Genomic DNA, 16,616 nt, shown 5'->3' on the forward strand with positions numbered 1-16,616 from the left:
GGTTCATATTTAAGTGACTGTCCACTAGGACTACAAGATCTCACTCACAGTTACTACTGTTGAGCCCGTTTCACCTAATCTTTACCTGTGATTTTAGTTTTTCTTTTCTAAGACGAAATGACCTGATCTTGAGCTTATCTTTTAAGATATTGGCTATTCCTGCCAGCTTGGTGTTGTCAGTAAATTTAATGAGTTCCCCTTCTAATCTCTCATCTAAATTATTTATGAAAATGTTGAAAAGTACTGGGCCTAAAACAGAACCTTGGGATACCCCATTCCTTCCTTCTTTCCATGTAGATGTAGTTTCATTGAGGACTTTAAAACTGATTCTGCTTACATAGACAGATTGCCAGAAACTACCTCAGGGCTAGCACTCAGTTATCTACAATTAAATTTTGATTTGGCTGTTTTAGAAGTTGATGACTGAGTAAGGTAAAATCACTAATCTACTTTCATATATGTATTCATGTATGCACTCCATGTTCAAATACTTTGATAAATTAGTGGACATAGAGGCATATTTTTGATAAATTAGTGGACATAGAGGCATATTTTTCAAATAATTTTGGCCACAACATATAAAATAATATGATTGGTAAGTGGTCCTAATAAATAGTTAGTGAATCTTGCCTGCCGAAAATGCAAAACAGATGTATCTTTGTTCTTTTCAAATGACTTTGATGAATAAACTGTATGTGACATCATATCCAAGTTATTGGATATCTTCAGTCTGGCAGAGAAATCTTTTAATGTTTTTTAAAAGTTTCCATTGTAGGCACTGAAGTGATTCCAGTGTACTGAACTTAGAACAAATAATCGCAGGTTCAGACACTCAGACTGTTTTTAGTCCAAACGTTTATAAGTTGCATTCTTTAAGGCTTTCTTCTCAGAGCAGTAAGCTTTTTCCACCCTCTTTTTAGTAAAACTGGAGCTAGAAATTTGGAAAGCATTTTTCTGATTTTTTTTCATTTAAATTTTTTTGGGAGGCAATATAAACAAATCTGATGCAACATTCTATTATTGTTTGTTTGTTTGTTTGTTTGTTTGCACATTTTCCCCCATCTCCCCCCACCCCGGAAGATTAATCCAGCAGCCTGTTTTGCTTTTATTTCATGTGTCAAGAAGTAATATATTTTTTATGGCTGCTTCATTTATAAACAAGTGTAAGCTGAACTTTTTTCTTTTTTACGGAATCCCTTTGGAATTTAATTTTCAGATATAAACACTTGGAAAAATTGGCAGCTGAAGAATATGAAAAGGAGCTGAGAAATCGAAATTTATGTTGGGACAAGAGTGATTTATCCTTGAATTTGGGTGGTTCTTCAGTCCCAACTGTTACCATTCCCAAATGTGCCAGCCCAGGTTTAATAGATTCACATGAGAAACCATCAGCTTGTATGACTTCTTGCATAACATCACAAATTCTAGAAGGTAAGTGTTGTAATTATGGCAAATACTTTTTATTGACTATATGGTGTTCCATTTTATGACAGTGTGATTGTTGTTGAAACATATGCTTAGAAATTAGAAAATAATATTTTAGAAATTAGATTGAATTTAAAATCATGGTGAAAAGGGGCTGTAAATGGATACTCTAGAATTAGAGGCAGTATTCCTTTGACTGGTAGTTGCTTGGAAACCCAAAAAGGATGTAATATTATGTTAATATTGACCTTTGAGGAATTAAATACTAGACTAAATAGGCCTTTGATTTGATTCAGCTTTTGGTACATTCTCTTGCATATTAAGAATCTCATGCAGTCTGGCTGAAATTACACAGTTTAACAGGATTGGAATAGAAGACCTCCAAGATCTTTTCTATGTTCTGACATTCCATTGGCTTCTCATCTCTTTACTATCCTTCCCCCAGTTTGAAAAATACCTCATTCAAATCTAGTGTGGAATTTCAAGAGCTTATCATTCAATATATATTGTTCATAACAGGATGGATTATTGCTTAAAAATCCTTCAGGTTTTCTAGCATAATGGTTATAATACTTTGATTTGATTAATCTTCCAGGTCCACATAAAGTCTGCTGATTCAGTTTTAATTCAGAAATCAAAAATAATTAATTTTGCCCTGATTGTATTCACAAAAGCAGTATCTTCTGTGGGTCTTGATCCAGAGAATGAATCAATAATCTTGTTTATTATGGAAGACTTATAAGTGACACTATATTGACTGGAGGCATGCACATTGAATAACAAGATCCTTGTGAAATTCTGAAAAATAATAGAAGTGCTTTTGAAAGTAGAAAATTCTTTTAGAACAAACTGGGTGGCATAAAGATAGGAAATCTGGGTATATATGTTCAAATTTTCCTTTGCCTAAATTTTAATTTGTATTACATTTAAATTATTTGTACTACATTTTTGTTAGGTACCATGTAGCTGTTAAATAAAAAAAATGTTAGAGTGTATACGTAAATGAAATAGTTTGGTTTTTGTTTCAAGGATGTCTGAAAGATATGTAGCTTCATGGGCAAAGAAAAATACACAAAAGAACTAATTTTGGTAAATATAACTAAGTAAATTGAGGGAGGGAGGGGAGGAAGGAAGGAAGGAGCCATGTTATATCCTTTCTGTGAGTTTAGCTGACATCATTTGCATCTGTTTAAATGTTTCCTTTTGAGGGATGTTCAATTTTAGTTGAATATCATTTGATTACTGGAGCTCAATTAAAATATGTTCATGCACTGTACATATGTATTTGTATTTTCCTTATAACATGATACTATAATTGATAATTACTTCTAAGTGTGGTATGTGGTCAAAAATAATTTTCACTTTCGTATACTGTGGTTTAATGCTATATGACACAATGTTGCCCATGTCTTGAGTTTCTTATCTTTAATGATTATTACTGCTGCAGTCATGCTGTTAGCCCAACTATCAGCTGAAGGAAGACTGGATGTAAGCTTTCTTCATCAGCCAATGTCAAACTTTAATTTAGTTTGTAAAGATTGGTCTGTATATTCACGTCTGGTTAGAAATATTTGGAATGGCAATCATTCAAATTCATTATAGGTGTTACAATCCATTTCCCCCCAAATCAGAATTTTTCAAATGTCTGGGATACAAAATAGATATCTCTTTTATAATTGGTTTAGCATATGTCTCTAGCAATTATCTCAAACATTATCTTATAAAATGGAGCACTTTATTAAGTATTGTAATAGACTAACAGAGACAGACTCTTAATGACTGAATCTCTGTTAACCTACAGTAAATGTGTCAGGATGCATCACAATAATTACAGGGTGTGGCATTATAAAACTTTGCAAATAGATTGTACACATTTTGGATATTACTGGAAATTAAATGAGATAGATTACAAAATATTTTTTGCAGTAAGAGAAACATAAATATCTCAGATTTACATGTAACTATCACCCCCAAATATAGTTGAATGGATAGCTGTTAACAAGCACAGAAAGCACTTTTTGAATATGGTTTGCTTAACAGCAGTATCATACAACCCAATTTTAATACCTAATGAAGGACCATACAGAATCTGCTTTATCCTTATTTTAAAGTCTCCAAACTTCAATTCCTTAGCCTGTTGCAAAAAATTATCACAAATCGCAATTTGCAAGTCATTTTGTAATTTACTTTTCCTAATATAATTTGAAGACATTCAAACATAACTCTCTTCTGTAAAAGAAAAGACAAAAAAGGATAAGTATAAAACAAGAGCCCCCAGACAAAACCAGTATGGTTACATAAAGAACTTTCTGATAGATTGAGAGACCAAAAAAATAGAAAGAGGGACACATAACTAAAAAAGAATAACAGCAAATAACCCAAATCTGCAAAGATAAAGTCAGGAAAGCTAAGGCTCAGAATAAACTAGCAAATACCAAAAATAATTTTCAACATATAAAAAACAAGAAAAAAGTCAAGGAAATGATCATGGGAGGGACTGATAGGGAGAAATCACAATTGTATAATTCATTCTTTATATCTTTACACATAAAGAGAAAGCAGTACAGTAAAAGACAGAATAAGAATACAAATCAAAATAGAAAATGATAACAAAACATCTATTTATTTTAGACAAGTTCAAATCACCAGAACCAAATGGATTATATCTGAGCATTCTGAAGTATCTGATAGTGGGGGTCTGGGAACCACTGAACCATTTCTTTCAAAAATGCTGGAGCACCAGGAACTACCAGAGGAATAGGAAAATGCTAATGTGGTTCCAATCTTTAGAAAGGAAAAAAATGGATCCAGGAAACTATAGATGTACAACCTAGCAGCAATTGCTTTTTCAGCAATCCTGAAAAAGATAAGATAGTGGATCTGTGATCACCCGCAAACCAACATAAGGTTTGTCAAAATACAAACCTTGTTATATTCTTTGACAAAGTGACTAAATTAGTGGATGAGGGAAATACTGTACTGTGGACATAGTATACTGAACATGGTTGAACATGGCCTTAGTAAACATTTTCTGAATTATCCAATATATTCAGAATAGAATTTGTTTATTACCTTATGTTTTTAACTTTAAAACCACATTTTCACATTCTTTTATTTAGCCTTTGATATACATGTTGGAATTCAAGATTGGATAAACAGTTTAATAATTTCCTCTTTTTTGATTTAGGAGTAATTTGTGGCTTAGGAGCCTAGATTGATTCCTCCAAATCTTTTAAAAACATGGAATTTCAAAAGAGGCAATAGTACAATTATTTCAAATACAAGATTTCATAGGTCTAGAACAGACATGTCAAACACAAGGCCTGGGAGGCAGATCTGGCCCGTGAAGTGGTTTCATGCAGCCCGCGAAGCCATCCTGGAAACAGTGAGGGAATGGCCCCCACTGGCTTGGCCCTGGCCCAGAGACCCTCAGATCTGTCCCACTCCTGCCCAGGCCCCCATAGGCACTCTTGATGAGAACGATGTAGAGCTGGCCAAGCCCACCCAGTAGGCCATAAGTACTTTAGCCACGCCCACCCAGTAGGCCATGCCCATCCAGGCCACACCCACCTGGCCCCCTGAGGGCAACCACAGTGCTGATGTGGCCCTCAATGAAATTGAGTTTGACACCCCTGGTCTAGAATATCAAAGCAAATAATAGTTTTTGTTAGAATCAAATATCACTAATACAACTTAAAATACCTGAAATATTGTAGCCATATAAAACAAAACAAGCCATATAATTTGGGTAGGGAAGGTGTTACAATATAAAAGTGATCCAAATTTTGAATCATAACCTTTCCGTCCATTCAAGTGACTTAAAACAATGGTGCATAGGAATGGAGAGATCAGAGCTCTAGTCCATCCTCAGTCACAGAAGTTCATTGTGTGATTTTCAGTCAATCATTATCTCTCAGGCCTACTTAATTCATAGTATTGTTTTCAGGGGGAAATAGGAGGAAGAAACACAGGGCATGTGCCTTGAGTTCTGTACTATAAAGGCAGGATAGAAATCCGTTTTGGAGTATGCTCATTGTGGGAAATATAGTCATTCCAGCTCCTCCTTATGAAAAAAAACATTGTGAAAGTAAACCTACAATTTGTACATCTTGATCTTTAATAAGTCAAGCTTATTGCAATTATCCTTGATAATTCCTATACAGATGATGATGGTGATGGTAGTGGTGATGGTGATAGTAGTGATGAATTATTACAGGAGGATGAATGACTTACAAAAAGATGAATAGATTTGTTGTTATTTTTGTTGTATAGAAATACATCTTCATAAATTCAGATTCAAAAAACAAGTGCATCTTTTGGAATGAATAATAGCTATTTTAAACAAACCCTGCAGTTTTTAAGCTTTTCCTATTATTTCCAAGGACCACTTCTTAGAACAAATAAAAGCCTAATTAGAGTTACAGATAGAAATGTTGGCACACTGGAGTTGAAAGAGGTACAGTGACAAAACATGAAAAACATTCAACCCTGAAAAGAGAATTCAACCAGAACTTAAAGAGCAAGGAATATTTTTGCCTCTATTATGAAAGGATATCAGGACATTATCCAGTACTTTAAAAACAAGGATGGCTAAACTCCTGATAAAATATTGAAAATTCTTCTTACCAGTCATGAGTTCATAATATCAAACACCTTTCTACATTGTTGGAATTCCTTTGTGTGATCTGGAAAAAACAAAAAGCAGAAGTGGGCCATATTTTTGCCAGTGAAATATTTTTCATGGAAAATCTGAGAAAGATCAAAATGAATAGCCAAAGCTATAACACTATGAAAAAAGAAGCATTCTCAATATCTAGCATAGCCAATATTATAACTTCCATAAAATAATAGGCTGATTTCTTTCCACTTATTCTGGAATTCCTTGTAAATGCACATTGAACCAAGAAGGTGAAGGTTCTTTGAATGTTACCTAGTTGTGAATAATCTTACACACTTTCAGTAAATCAAGTTATTAGAGGTATCAACAGACTTCTTACAGTCTTTCAAGTGTAGCATTTTAATCCTTAGCCACAAAGGTGTTTCAAATGTTACCCATATTTTAATAACTAATATTACCTCCTACATCTACATAAATACAAATATACCATTTTATTAATTTTCTCATTATGAAAGGAAAGTAATTTTGTTAGATAATATTTAAGGATTTAACAAGCATATTTTTTTGTCAGCAAAGAGATTATCAGTGGTTTCTGATTCCAATGGTGTCAACTAAAACTAGCAGGTAAACACTTATTTGGGTAATATTTCAGAACAGCAAACCAGGCTCATCTGAATACCGTTCCATCATTGCTGGGGAAACAAGTTATTTGTGTCTGATTTAGTGACAAGGAATCTCTCCTAGTGTTTTATTTATGAGTATCTTTATAAAGCTGCACATCTCCTAAACAAAACCTCTATATTAAAAAAAAACCTTGTTTAAGTAACTTCTTATCGGTTTATTTCTATACCTCAGTTGAATTGTCTTTGGGAAACTGTCCTCAGATAATTCTCTGAAGTATCCATTGTAATACTGCATTCATTGCACAGATTTGAGATCTAGAGGATCTCAAGGAAAAGTCTAATTTTGTTAAGAATTGATATCTGAATTACACATTGTTGATATAAACATTTCCTTAAAATGTCTTAAAAACCTTAAAAACCTGGCTGTGTTCCTGAGCCTGGGGCATTCAATGTGCCAAGGGTACTATTTCCTTGCTATACTGCTAATGGGCCAAATATCTTACTTTTGAATATCTTGAGTTGGACATTTTAATGCTTTTACTGGTTTTACTGTTTTAAACATTTTTAGTTGTAATATGTTTCTGAACTGTAAGCCACCCAAAGTCATTGACTGAAATTAAATTTTCTATACATCACTTTTGCAGAGTTATTTCTACATTCCAATAGTAGTGAGTTGTTTTACTAAATATTAGTGCCTTTTAGGGTTTTTAAAGTATAGCATATTATTCCATGTGAAAGATCAGCTAAATTACTGAAGATAATAATGGCAAATGGTTGGCTTCCATTGTGCCAATGATAAAATATGGAGGAAGAAATTGCACTATCAACAGCAGATGACAAATGCCAGTGTCTTAAGAGACAACATATACCAAGAACCAAAACCTGATTTATATGGCTATATTGAAATAAATAGATAGGCATTAGAAGACATGTTTTCTGTCAGCTACATACATGACAGTTCCTGTCAAGTCTGCCAGGTTTGGCCTGGCACCTCACAGGCATCCTGCCATCAAAACCTTAAAGTGGGGGAGGAAAAATGGGCAATAAAGTTGTCTATACATGATGAAAAATAGGGAGGGGGGAATGACAAGTGATAAAGACCAGAGAAGCTGAGAACCAGTTTGTACCAGTATCCAAGGCCAGGTAACCCAAGAAAGAATGTGGATTACCCCCAAACATCTCAGTATTCTCAAACTACCTTGGTAAGTTCTGATTGGCTGAATATGGACTGGTCACCAAGGGAGGGCTGGGATGAAAGGAAAACTTTCTGTATCTTTTGAGTAGGGGAAACCCAGAGGTAGCTTGACTTTTGACTTTACTGTAGTCAATATCTTTTAATAAAAGAACCTTTTGCTTCAACCAAATAAAGTTGAGGGCAGGTCTGACATTAGATTAGGTCTGCAGTTGTGGTCAACCCAAAGAGGAAATTGCCTCTACCATGAGGACTGTGCAAACAATGTCAGCTCAAGGGAGTGACCAGGAAAAGATCAAAGCCTGGGGGAAAGCATCCTCAAAACCTTCTCCTGGAGGGCTGTATCTATTTGAGTGGCTGGGAGAAGACAACCTGCCAAAACCCCAATGGTCACACAGGGTCAGGAAAAAAGAAAAATGAGAAGAACAGACCATGGGAGTGACATTCAGCCATGGGAACTGCCAGCAGGAGACGTGAGTGGAGCTGGAGGAGCTGGAAGAAGAACCTATTGCAGGCAAGCCAGATTGAGAGAAATAGATGCTGGAGCAAGCCATAAAGTTCCTGAGGAGGGCTTTTGGCAACCTCAAAGCATAAGAAGTCCTAGCCCATGTGGTATTTAACTTTTATGTATTGCCCTGTTCACCGCCCTGAGTCTCTTGAGAGAAGGGCGGTATATAAATTAAATTAATAAAATAAATAAATAAATAATATCCTGCAGACCAGCTGACTCAGGCCATGGTGAGTGATGGGGCAACCACCTTGGTTGCCGCAATGGCAGTAGCAGCAGGCCCTATATCAGCAGCAGCTGCCTCTGCATCTGGCCCCACAGCCCAGCCTGCACAGGCTGTAGGAACAGTGCCAGCATGACAGAGAGGATACAGGATACTAGCCCTGGGCATAAACTTTAACAGAGACCCCAAGCAGTTGGGGGGTTTCCTGACGCATATTTGGACATACATGCAAGGATATGGTCCAGAAATAGTCACCAAAGGGACCAAGGTGTGTGTGACCATAGCATTAGAGGGGCCCATAGCTGAATGGATGGTCAGCCTCCACAACAACAACACCCTGGAGCTGAGAAACTTTGACCACTTCATAGCCGCACTTCCAAAGTCCTTTGAAGACCCCTTAGCGGTCTAGCCGATCACAAAGACAGAGATCGCATAAAGGCCATCAGCCAAGAGTGCAGGGGAGTGGCCAAGTACACAGAGGAGTTTTGTGACCTGGGTGCTTATTAACTGACTGGCTAGATCTTGATCGGATGCTTCTAAGGCTAACAGAAGAAGTGTACAATACCTGTATCTCCAGGGGTGCCCTCCCCACCCTCCATGGCTGGTATGTCCTAGCAGATGAAGTGGAAATCGACCTGGCTCAATCCAAATACTGGCCAAGCCATGGGTAGTGAAGATCCATCCCTGAAAAGAAAGAGGCTCCAAAACTGCCGTTATACCAAGCAGAGTGCATGCCAAAAATCCACTGGCTGCTTCGTGTGGGAAGGAGGGGCACCAAGCTGCCAAGTGCTGAGCTGCACATCCAATCCAGAAGGCAACTCTTAAGTTCTGCCAAAAAATCTGCAAAACTACCACAGAAAACCCGCAAGACAGCCATGAAGGGAGGAGAGATCATAAAGTTCACTTCAACCCCCAGGGATGGGGAGAGACCTCTGGCTCAGTGGACAATCTGGGGAAAAACAAAATCAGACTATGGCATTAAACACTTGGTAAGTCACCCAGTCAACCCAGTAATCATCCTCATAGAACTGGTGGTTCAATCCTCAAGACTTAGGGTGTACCAGATATATGGTTAATCCTGCCCTGGTCAAGAAACTGGGTGTGAGACTCAGACAACTTCAAGTGCCCATAGCTTTTTTCCAGCTGGACAGCTCAGTGGCAGGGGGGATCCCAGTGACATTCCTCACTGAGCCAATAGAGATGTGGTTGGATGCGCACATAGAGACCCTGAGTTTTACTGTGGCCCCTGGCATAGAGAGAGTCCTTGTGTTAGGACTGTCTTGGCTTCTGAAGTGGAACCCCTATGTGAACTAGAGGAGGGGATTGCTAAAGATCTGGTGGGCCAGCTGCAAAGGAGATGGGAAAAGGACCATAAAAAGCCTACCCCTAATCTTCTGTGGATGAAGCCAAAAAGGGAAGCAGGAACAGCTTCCAAAGACAGGCCCCAAGGAAATCTTCAGATCCCCCCAAAATGCTGAGAGTTTATGGGATGTTTAGAGTGGAAAGAGGTTAAACGGACTCCCACCACATTGGCCGACCAACTGTTCAATAGAAATCCTACTGGGGCTAAATTACCCAAACGTATGCTGTATTGCATGACCCCTAGGGAATTGGAGGAATTTTATAGACAAAAACCGGAAGCATGGTTTCATCCACCCCACCAGACTGAGGGTGGCTGCCCCAGTACTGTTTAGGGAAAAGATTGGGTCCCTTTGTCTATGCATTAACTATCGGGCTTAATGCTGTCTGTGGAAAACATCTCTCCCCCCCCCAACTTGATGGAGGACATGCTAGCCCATTTGGCATGGGGAAGGTCTACACCAAATTGGATTTGTGGAAGGCATACTATTGGGTTAGGATCAAGGCAGGGGATGAGTGGAAAACAGATTTCAATTGCCTCTTAGGATGTTTCCAATTCCAAGTCCTCCCTTTTGGACTGCAAGGGACCCCTCCTATGTTCATAGAGCTGATAAATGAAGCGCTGCATGAGCATCTGTACAAGGGAGTACTAGTTGATCTGGAAGACATTTTAATCTATACTGAGACCATGGCAGAACACATAAAACTAGTCAGAGCTGTGCTCAAAAAACTTCAAGCAGCCAAACTATATACCAAGCTATCAAAATACCTGTGCATAAACACCCAGACCCCATTGCCCCCTTCATCATTCAGGCTGATGTCACAGTGATGGTGCTTCTGCAGAAAAATGAGAAGGGATCCTATAGTTAAAAAGCTTAATGAGATGGAGCAGAGATGGGTAGTTTGGGAGAAGAAAGCCATTGGGCACTCCTAAATCAGAGACATTTCCTAGAAAGGGGAGGGAACCCCATTTTAAATATAGACTGACCATAAAAACTTAGAAGTCTTGAAAAAATCTCAAAACTATTATCCAAAGAAGACCGTGGGCCGAATATTTTAACTGGTTCAACTTCAGGTTATGATATCTCCCGGGGGGGGGGGACTTCCTAGCAAATGTTTTATCCAGGCTGCTGCAATACAGTAGTTCAAAGCCGGAGGTGATTAGGCCAATCATCCCCTCGAGGCAACTGGCGGCCCCAGTCATCACCCAGGCACTGGCCAAAGCGAAAACCCAAATAGCAGATGATCTAAAGGGTGCCCTAAAAGCAGCTTTGAAGGAAGACAAATAGTTCTGCATGGACAAGGGAGAATGGATAATGCAAGATGGTCTAGCTTGGATGGGGACCAAACTGCAGAGCTAACGGTTTATGGTTCTACAAAAAAAGCTATGATTAAACAGTGGTGGGGCATTTCAGTTTCATAAAAACCATGCACCTAGTCAAGTGCCAATTTTGGTGGCTGTCACTGAAGAAGGACGTAAAGAGTTATGTAGATAGCTGCCCTATCTGTACCTCCACCAACAGGCGACAAGGGAAAACACCAGCCAGTGGCAGAACCTAAAGCTTCATGGAAAGTGACTTTATAATGGACTTTATAATAGAACTGCCCAAAAGCTCAGGCAATACAATAATTTGGGTGATAACAAACTTGTGCACTTTGTATTCTATCAAAAAATCCCTTCTGCTCGCACTTTGGCTAAGCTATTCATGCAGCATGTCTACCAGCTGCATGGTGGTCCAGAAAAAATAATATCAGATCACGGAGTCCAATTCACTTCTTGGTTTTGACAGGAGTTCCTTAAACTCTTGGAAACCACTCAGGGGCTTAGATCCTCACATCATTTGGCTACTAGTGATGCCTGTGAACATACGAAAGGGGTTTTGCAGCAGTATCTTAGGTGTTGCATTAATTACCATCAAGACAATTGGGCAGATCTTCTCCCTTTTGTGAAGGTCACCTACAGTAACTCACAACACAGTAGCATCCGGTTCATTCCATTTAATGTGGCCACAGGACAGGATTTTGTATGTATCCCTGAATTGCCTCAGACCATCCCATTGACTGCATCACTAAAAGAGTGGATCACCCAACTACAAAATACTTGGCCAGTAGTGAAAAAGACTGGATGAAGCTAAGGAAGCATATAAAAAAGAAGCTGATAAAAAGTGCATTAAGCCAAAGGACTTTAAAATGGGACATAAGATCTATCTATCTACCAAATTCTTACAATCTAGACATCTATTTTAACCAATTCAACTTCACTCTGAAATACATACTGAGGGGAAGAAACTTTTTAGCTGATGCTGTATCCAGATTGCCTCAGTACAAAAGCCAGCATGAAGAGGTAAATGAAGCAATCATATCTACGCCGCAAGCTGCATCTCAACTAATGCCACAAAGAGCCCCATCTTTGAGGGTCCCAATTCCCGACAATCCTGGGATGAGAAAATTAAAACAGGAACTCCTCAATGATCAGTGGTTCAAGGACAATCAAACCTCCTTGACATGCAGGGACGGATTGGCTTACAAAGGGAGGAAGTTGTTTTTGCCTCAAAGCTCTCCAGCACGGTCACGATGTGAAACAAGCTGGACACTTCGGCTATTTGAAAACATTGCATCTGGTTCGTTGACAATTTTGGTGGCCAGGTTTGAAACAGGACATAGAGAACTGTGTGAAAAGCTGTGCTGTATGTGCCACCATGAAGAGAATTCCGGGAAAGCCCTGTGGACTGTTACAACCAGTTGCGGACTCTTCCCAGCCATGGGAAGAAATTGCTATGGATTTTATAGTTGAGTTACCTGAAAACAGAGGAATTGCTATGGATTTTATAGTCAAGTTACCTGAAAACAGGAAATACAGTGATTTAGACTATGGCTGATCTTTTTTCAAAGCAAAGGACTCCTGTCAGCCCGGAGACTAACTAAGATGTTTCTTAAGCACATTTACAGATTGCATGGCAAGCCAAAATGAATAATCTCAGACAGAGGGGTACAATTTACAGCCAAGTTTTGAAGGGGTTTCCTCAAGTTAATTGGCTCATGGCAAGGACTGTTGTTGGCTTTTCACCCGTCTATGAATGGGATGGCTGAAAAAGCAAACTCAATAGTAGAGCAATACCTTAGATGCTATATGGATTATCAACAAACGAACTGAACTGACTTCCTCCCTTTCACAGAGGTGGCTTATAATAACTCTGTTCACAGCAACACTGGGTTTACGCCTTTTAAAATTGCCACAGGAAAAGAATTCAACCCAATACCCAGTGGGTGAAGGGGTGGGAGGAGGTTTGGGACAAAACAAAACTTGCTCTGAGGAAGGCTTCCAAGACATACAAAAAACAAGCGGATAAAAAGAGGGCTCCCCAAAGGTCATTCCAGGTTGGGGGGAAATTTTACTTATCCACAAAATATTTATAGCTCAAACTACCTAGTAAGAAGTTGGGACCAAGGTATCTAGGTCCCTTCCCCATTGTAAGAATCATAAATCCAGTTACGGTAGAGTTAAAGCTTCCCAGACTCTTAGGAAAAGTCCACCCTGTATTCCATTGTAGCCTACGGAGACCCTTTCAGGGTTCTACCTTACGACCTCCCCCTAAGAAGGCACCTGGCACTCTGCTGGTAGCTGGACAAACCCATTATGAAGTAAAGCGTATTTCAACGGAAAGTAACAGTACTTAGTGCAGTGGAAAGGATATCCATTATCTAAAGCCTCTTGGGTAAAATCTAGTGATGTAAAAGCTAACAGGCTCATTAGTAAATTCTATGATAAGCACCCTAATAAACCGAGAGACAACCCTTAACCTATGATTTTGTTTGAATTGCAGTGTCATGGAAAAGTCCAATGGAAAAGTCAAAAAACAGCAACACAAAACAATAATTCTTACTTTAAGCTTCAGAGGTTTACTTTGCTAATGATTTGGAACATAGCAAGCATAATAACACAATATCACTTACATTAATAACCCATTGCAATGAGGACCATATGGCATAGCAGATTCCAAAAGGACAGCTATAGGCCAATGGCAAATCAATCAGGTCCAGGCCCAACCCTTTATACCCTTTCTCGTTCTGTAGTAAGGTGGTCGGCTGACTTTTGCTTGTTTTTTACTGACCACCTGCTGACCTTCTGCTGAACATGTACCCGTGTATATTGGAACCTGCATCCATCAGCTACTTTCAGTTACCTATTTCTTACTGTTCCAGTCCTTATGTTCTAAATATATTTGAAACAAGCAAACTTAGCAAAATCATATTAAATAAAACACAATTGCAAACTGCAAAATTAAGCATAGCACAGACTTTGGTTCAATACTTTGTCCATGAGGCCTGATTCAGTTTACCTGGGCCTAAACCTTTCATAACAATAGCCAATATTTTCATTTTCCACAGGATTTATCCTTTTTATAAAGGGGCGCTGTAAACATTGGATGTTCCCACTCTGACAACTGATGAAAATTGCAGCCATTTCTGCTTTGTTTTTAACATGCTTTTTCTTCTGTTTGGAAATCAGGTGCAGAACAGGGGTTGGGATGAATGCTTGAGGTCAGCTAGCCATAATAATAACGCTGCTCTGTGGGAACTCAAGGACGAACTGATAATGATTTGGCATGCTGAGAAGCTGGAGAGAAAGCCCACATTTCAGGCTAATTGGAAAACATGATTTATGGCTGCTTATTGGAGGTGGGAATTGCAATTTGTTACTTTGTATCCGGGGGAAGGGAATTTAGTTTTGGGTTCAACTATGTAGTGCCAACGTTATGCTTAAAATCCTACAATCTAGACTCCAGCAGTATGTGGGTCGAGAACTACCAGAAGTACAGACAGGATTTGGAAGAGGCAGAGGAGCTAGATATCAAATTGCCAACATACGCTGGATCATGGAGAAAGCTAGGGAGTTCCAGAAAAACATCTGCTTCATTGACTGTGCTAAAGCCTTTGATTGTGTGGATCACAACAAACTGTGGCAAGTTCTTAAGGAGATGGGAGTACCAGACCATCTTATTTGTCTCTTGAGAAACCTATATGCGGGTTAAGAAGCAACAGTGAGAACTGGACACAGAACCACTGATTGGTTCAAAATTGGGAAAGGAGTCCGGCAAGGCTGTATACTGTCGCCCTGCCTATTTAACTTATATGCAGAGCACATCATGAGACAGGCAGGGCTAGATGAATCAAAAGTTGGAATTAAGATTGCTGGGAGAAATATCAACAACCTAAGATATGCAGATGATACCACTCTAATGGCAGAAAGTGAAGAAAAACTAAAGAGCCTCTTGTTGCGGGTGAAGAAGGAGATTGCAAAAGTTGGGTTGAAACTTAACATTAAAAAAACCAAGATCATGGCATCCGGCCCTCTCAATTCCTGGCAAATAGATGGGGAAGAAATGGAGGTAGTGACAGATTTTATTTTCCTGGGCTCCAAGATCACTGCAGATGGAGACTGTAGCCAAGAAATTAAAAGACGCTTGCTCCTTGGGAGGAAAGCCATGGCAATTCTAGACAGCACACTAAAAAGCAGAGATATCACCCTGTTAACAAAAGTGCGTATAGTGAAAGCTATGGTCTTCCCAGTTGCAATGTATGGCAGTGAAAGATGGACCGTAAGAAAGGCTGAGCACCAAAGAATTGAGGCCTTTGAACTATGGTGCTGTAGAAGACTCCTGCGAGTCCCTTGGACTGCCAAGCAATCAAACCGGTCAGTCCTAGAGGAGATCAACCCTGACTGCTCATTAGAAGGACAGATCCTGAAGTTGAAACTCAAATACTTTGGCCACCTAATGAGAAGGAAGGACTCACTGGAGAAGAGCCTAATGCTGGGAAAGATTGAGGGCAATAGAAGAAGGGGACAACAGAGAATGAGGTGGCTGGATGGAGTCACTGAAGCAGTAGGCGTGAGCTTAAATGGACTCCAGAAGATGGTGGAGGACAGGAAGGCCTGGAGGAACGTTGTCCATGGGGTCGCGAAGGGTCGGACACGACTTCGCAGCTAACAACAACAACAAATGTAGTGCCAATACTTTGTGTCCTGAATAAAATGTTCTTTAAGGAAGAATTCTTGCCTTGAAGTTCTTTTGATGGATTTCATCTATCAGAACCATGACAAATTGCTTGACAGTTTGCTTCTGGGTCCAATTCAATGTGTTGGTTTAAACTTTAAAGCCCTTATGACATGGGACCAAGATATATGAGGGACCATCTACCCCTCCTCCCTCCCTCCCTTCCTCTCTCTCTCTCTGTCTCTCTCTCACAAAACACACACCATTTACATTAGCCTACTCTATTAGATCTCACAGAGAAGGCATATTGTGGATATCACTGGCTAGAATGCTACTTTTGGTGGGTCCTATGCTTTCTCTGCTGTGTTATCTGCCTTCTGTAACATCCTTTCCCCCCAAATAAGACTGGCACCATCAGTCTAATAAAGTCTGGTATTCTGAAATGTTCTTAAGACATGATAATAACCAGGACTGGGGCTTCTATGGAACTGGAGATTTGTATAGGTATCTCTGTTACTCATGCTGCCATTTTTTATTCTCCCTTCAGCTATGATTTGATATTTATGATATTTATCACTGTAGGTTTTCATATTGGTATCGCTATTTTAATATTTTTCATCTATTATTGTGTGCCACCCAATCACCTTAAGTTAGATAAGTGGGTATATAAAA

At 39.1% G+C, this 16,616-nt stretch overlaps 1 protein-coding gene across 2 annotated transcripts in view; it reads left to right on the top strand.

Moving 5' to 3' along the window:
* FHOD3 (formin homology 2 domain containing 3) overlaps positions 1-16,616 on the top strand; it is a 341,124-nt gene that overhangs the window by 210,907 nt on the left and 113,601 nt on the right. For both annotated transcript variants that reach the window (XM_083377070.1, XM_083377071.1), the window contains exon 15: positions 1,217-1,431. In XM_083377070.1, the coding sequence (XP_083233196.1) occupies positions 1,217-1,431 (215 nt within the window). The remainder of the gene's footprint in view (positions 1-1,216; positions 1,432-16,616) is intronic.

This window comes from Vipera ursinii, assembly GCF_947247035.1.
Source record: "Vipera ursinii genome assembly, chromosome: Z".
In the NCBI taxonomy this organism is placed as follows: Eukaryota; Metazoa; Chordata; class Lepidosauria; order Squamata; family Viperidae; genus Vipera; species Vipera ursinii.